Source organism: Rhipicephalus microplus, unplaced genomic scaffold, assembly GCF_043290135.1.
Source record: "Rhipicephalus microplus isolate Deutch F79 unplaced genomic scaffold, USDA_Rmic scaffold_15, whole genome shotgun sequence".
NCBI classification, from domain to species: Eukaryota; Metazoa; Arthropoda; class Arachnida; order Ixodida; family Ixodidae; genus Rhipicephalus; species Rhipicephalus microplus.
Window position 1 is genome coordinate 21049919 of NW_027464588.1, and position 5372 is coordinate 21055290.

At 44.2% G+C, this 5372-nt stretch overlaps 1 protein-coding gene across 1 annotated transcript; it reads left to right on the top strand.

The window, feature by feature from the left end:
* The first annotated feature begins 367 nt into the window (after positions 1 to 367).
* On the top strand, positions 368 to 4786 carry LOC142784702 (uncharacterized). The gene is made up of 2 exons (XM_075883197.1): positions 368 to 941; positions 4683 to 4786. The coding sequence occupies exons 1-2, from the start codon at positions 402 to 404 to the stop codon at positions 4722 to 4724; spliced, it is 582 nt and encodes a 193-aa protein (XP_075739312.1). The 5' UTR covers positions 368 to 401; the 3' UTR covers positions 4725 to 4786.
* Positions 4787 to 5372: the final 586 nt, after the last annotated feature.

A 5372-nucleotide genomic window follows, 5' to 3' on the forward strand; every position in this document is an offset into this window, starting at 1 on the left:
AAGTTTTAATTACGTTTTATTGGCGCCTGCACTGTCTTGGAGCAAACGTCTCCTGTTAATTATCGCGTGGCACCCGTTCTTCTTCCGACGGACCACCGGTACAGGGCAGCAGAAATAGTCCACGTATCCCGCATGAAGCCTTTTATACGGCGTTCATCTTCGGTTTAAACTGCGGCCAAGAACTGCAGTCAGGATGACTGCTTTCACGTGGAAGGGGGGGAGTTAATGTAGGCATTCATTAAGCACATCTGCTCTCCTTACACATAATCATCATCGTGAGTCGTCGTCATCTTCATCTGCTGTGGGGACTTGGCTTGTTTGAGTTCTGTGCCTTGGGCGTGGTCGCTTCATCGTGTCTTCCGGGTCTAAGTGGGCACGTCGGCTGGCATCGGAACGGCGTCATGTCAAACCCATTCCTGTTCTTTGTACAGGTATTCCTGCCTGTGGTGTCTACGGCGGCCAGCGCATCGACTACGCAGACGAAGATAAATGCCATCACGCTCCCGTATCAGCAGCTTACCCATGACCAAGAACCGCACGTGCTGAATCTTTCTACACCGCATGATGGCGCCTCGACTGCATCGACTATGGCTATAAAAGGACGGCTGCAGCAACACCCGCGCAGTGGGCACGTCGGCTGGCATCGGAACGGCGTCATGTCAAACCCATTCCTGTTCTTTGTACAGGTATTCCTGCCTGTGGTGTCTACGGCGGCCAGCGCATCGACTACGCAGACGAAGATAAATGCCATCACGCTCCCGTATCAGCAGCTTACCCATGACCAAGAACCGCACGTGCTGAATCTTTCTACACCGCATGATGGCGCCTCGACTGCATCGACTATGGCTATAAAAGGACGGCTGCAGCAACACCCGCGCAGTGGGCACGTCGGCTGGCATCGGAACGGCGTCATGTCAAACCCATTCCTGTTCTTTGTACAGGTTGGTGTCGATTACTCCTCAGTTAAAACAAGCAATCGTTGTTTTATACAGCTGACGTGCCCAAGCTGTCTACATGTTTTTTTTGTGAATACATGGGATCTTGTACGGTCTTTGCTAATGTTGTGCGGAGACGTAGAGCTCAATCCCGGACCTAGTACCGCGGAACTTCTCAAACAATTACTTGATGGTCAGAAACTTATACAAGAAAGGCTAAACGCCATTGAATCCAAGCTGCAAAAAGTTGACAAAATCGAAAAAACTGTGCAGTGCCTTGAAAAAAGGCTTGTGGATTTAGAAGACCGAAGCAGACGCAACAACCTTGTGGTATTTGGTATTCCGGAAAGCGAGAATGAATCAACCGTTGTCCTAAGCGAGAAGGTCGTTACTGAGCTTTTTAAAGATACTTTGGGAATAGAAGTACACTCAGTAGAAAGATTACACAGAATGGGGCGTCGCCAACCAAATAAACCTCGCCCTGTGATACTGAAATTGTTCGACCATCGTGAAAAAATAACCGTTCTACAAAACTGTTTTAAGCTAAAAGGAAAGCGCATGTCAGTGTCTGAAGACTTCTCCGCTGCCACTAGGCAAATAAGAAAACAGCTCTGGGATAGCACGGCTGACCTACGCAAATCGGGAAAGAAAGTCAGACTCGTGCACGATAAAATTAGAATTGATGATGAGCTATTTGAATGGGACGACGAACAAATGACTAGAGTATCAGTTTCAAAACGCCGATCTAGGGCAAGGCAAAAAGATGCGTGACCACACAGTCACACAGAAAGTTTTACTTGCCTAAACATTAATGCTCGCAGCATTGTAAATAAAACAACCGATTTGGAAAGCATAGTCATCGCGCACAATCCAGAAATTATAGTAATCACAGAAACATGGCTTAACAGCGACATTAGTGATTACGAAATTACACCCTCGGGTTACCGCATCCTTCGAAACGATAGAGATACGCGCGGTGGCGGAGTTGCGATTATATTCAAGGACTCGCTGGAGTTGTTGAGACTGCCCGACATCATAGGAATCGAATGTGTTGTCGTGAAGGTTATCTTGAAAGAATGTGCATTGATAATTGGCGGTTTCTATAGGCCCCCTAGTTCAGACATATCTTTCTACGAAAGGCTTAATAACTTTTTATTGCCTTATAGAAATCACTCCAGTAAGCTAATGCTTGTTGGAGACTTTAACGTTCCCCACGTTGCCTGGGACAATGACTTTCCCTATGCGCTTTCAAATGAGGCTGAACATATTCTTGATCTTGTGTTGTTTCATGATTTAACACAACTTGTTCATGCACCTACTCGAGTCCAAGGTACCAAACAATCAGTCTTGGATCTATTCTTGGTCAACCACAGGGTATTACAGCGAAATCCAACTATCCGAATCTTAGAGGGTATATCGGACCACAAAATTGTATGCCTGGATATGCAACTAAGCTGTATCCACAAGGTGACAAAGCGAGAAACTTTTGTTCCTGTGTTTGCACGTGCAAGTGATGTTGACGTACTTGACGTACTAGACAGCTCTTTCGCACACTTTGTATCCCTCTACGAGTCGGATAAGCACTCGGTTAATCACCTGTGGAACTTTTTCAAAAACCTTGTGACAAAGTGCATTGATGAATTTGTACCACGTAAGCGTAAAATAATACGGAACACTAACCCCTGGATAACCAAAGAGATAGTACGCTTGGGACGAAGACTTAAAAAAGTAAAACAAAAACTGAAACGGCGCAACGAAGCGTCCACAAGCAACTTGGTTTGCGCACTGAGATTGCAGCTTAAAAACTGTATTGCTGACGCTAAAGCTCATTATCAAAACGTGCAACTAAAAAAGTTTATTTCTTCGTCCCCGGCGAAATTTTGGAGGTATCTGTCACCAAATAAAAAATCGGCACCTACTCTTGTCTTAGACGGCAATGCGGTGACTAACAGCTCAGAAACAGCGCGCATACTCAATGAATACTTCTGTTCAGTTTTCACTGATGATAATGGCACGGAACCTGAATTTCTTTTGTTTGGTGATTTGCCACCGATTGACAATATAGAAATAGATGAAGAGGGCGTATTTTCCCTTCTGCTCAAGTTAGATGATAAGAAATCTAGTGGGATCGACAACATACCTAATGCTTTTCTGGTGCGCTACGCAGAATGGTGTTCTAAGTACCTAAACCTAATCTTTCGGAAATCTCTTTCTCGAGCAGAACTTCCTCATGACTGGCGTTACGCCAAAATAACTCCCATACCAAAAAAGGCAAACCAGTACATACCTTCCGCGTACAGACCAATATCGTTGTTATGCGCATGTGTTAAAGTTCTGGAACACATAATATTCAAGCACCTTTCCGCGTTTATCGAAAGCAACAACATAATAGACAGTCGCCAGCATGGCTTCCGACGCGGCTTATCAACGGTTACGCAACTACTCGAAATGGTACATGACCTTGCCTCTGGTCTGGACAAACAAAGCCAAATTGATATATTATTTCTAGACTTTGAGAAAGCGTTTGACCGCGTGTCACACCGTAAGCTACTAATCAAATTCAAGGCAATTCTGAAAAATGACTCTTTATTAGCCTGGATCGAAGCATACTTGAGCTGCAGGTACCAGTGCGTCACAGTTGGTGGAACCAACTCGCCATCCGCGCCAGTTCAATCCGGCATACCTCAGGGATCCGTCCTGGGGCCTCTTTTCTTTTTGGTTTTTATAAATGACATTGTCCGCGATATACCAGTTAAGATAAGGCTTTTCGCAGATGACTGCGTGCTTTATCAAGAAGTGAATGATCCTAGCGACCAGCTTCTTTTAAACGATTCTTTATCTAAAATTCAAGACTGGTGTACGAAATGGCAAATGAACATAAACCCCAAAAAAACTGTTGCGATGACCATAACCCTCAAAAAAGATCCTTTAAAATTCCGATACAACCTAGGCAATCACTCCTTATCATTCGTTTCGCAATATACGTACCTTGGCCTTGTAATCACATCTGATTTAAGATGGAACGATCACATAGCTTACATTGAAAAAAAGGCTTTGAGAAAACTAGGTTATTTACGAAGGACGCTAGCTAAAGCAACCCGCGAGACTAAGCTACTCGCATATAAAACGTACGTAATACCATTACTTGAATACGCGTCGCCTGTATGGGACCCCCACACACAAGCTAACATTGATAAACTTGAATCAATACAGCGAAAATCTGTACGGTTCGTGTTTAATGCCTACCGACACGACACATCTCCATCAGCTCTTTTGGAAAGCGCTAAGCTGAAAACTTTGCAATGGAGACGTTACCATGAAAGAATGAAGTTGTTCTATCTCATATATAATGACAAGCTAGCAATTCGGAAAACCAATTACATTAAACCAATTTTGCGCCGCGAAACGCGCTCCTCCCACCCTAAAAGAATTGATGAGCTTCTCTGTCATACTAACATATATAGGTACTCCTTTTTTCCCCGCGCAATCAACGAGTGGAACAAATTGCCACCAGAGGCTCTGGAAAGTGTCGATCTGAAATCATTTCTCCGTGCGTTACCTGCTCCATCTTTCTGATAGCTACACTCCCATTTCCTTTACAGTGCCTTTGTTCTTGTGCCCATTTTAGACAAAATATTTGCCTTACAATTTGCCACGCTTGTAACTAACATGCCCGGATATACTTTTTGAATTGTTGCTGACTATTCTTGTACTTGAACTTTTTTTTTTTTTTTTTTTAGCACACAGCAAAACCTGCTGAGCACTACTTTCGTGCAGTTTTCAGTATAGCCTTGTATGGCACGGCAATTGTGGACTGCATTTCCAGTTTCCTTTCTATGTGAATCAACGCGTTTTTTTTTTTTTTTTTTTCCTAAACTATTTGTACCACTGTATAATCTGTTCAATATTTTTTGTACTTCCTGCATTTGTGTTCATTGTACCGCCCACCCCTGCCCAAAGTCTGGCATTCAGACTGGCAGTATTCTCCTAAATAAAATAAATAAAATAATAAAGGTTGCCTTCACCGTTACATCACAATATATATATGTATGTATGTGTGTGTGTGTGTGTGCGTGTGTGTAAGAAAAAAATCTAAGCGGCGATGGCAGCGAAATTTTACTATGCAGTAGCATAGCCTCGCAACGTCATTCACCCGTAGGAACATAATTGAGTAATTACTGTTGTGATGGAAAACTACACCTTACTTGCTCGTTTCCCCAGCGTGCAGCCAAGAGTGACCGCGGTCGAAAGTGGGGGGGCTCAGCTCCCAATCTTTTCACAATGGGTGGGGGGGGGCTCTCACTTTTTTTGCCGCCCCGGCTCGTACGCCTATGAGTGTGTGCAGGCTACCGCCATAGGTTGCCGATGACGTGGCGGTCTCGGCTTTGCAGCCTTTCGGCAAAGTACGTAGTATAACATACGTTCCTCTGCAACGAC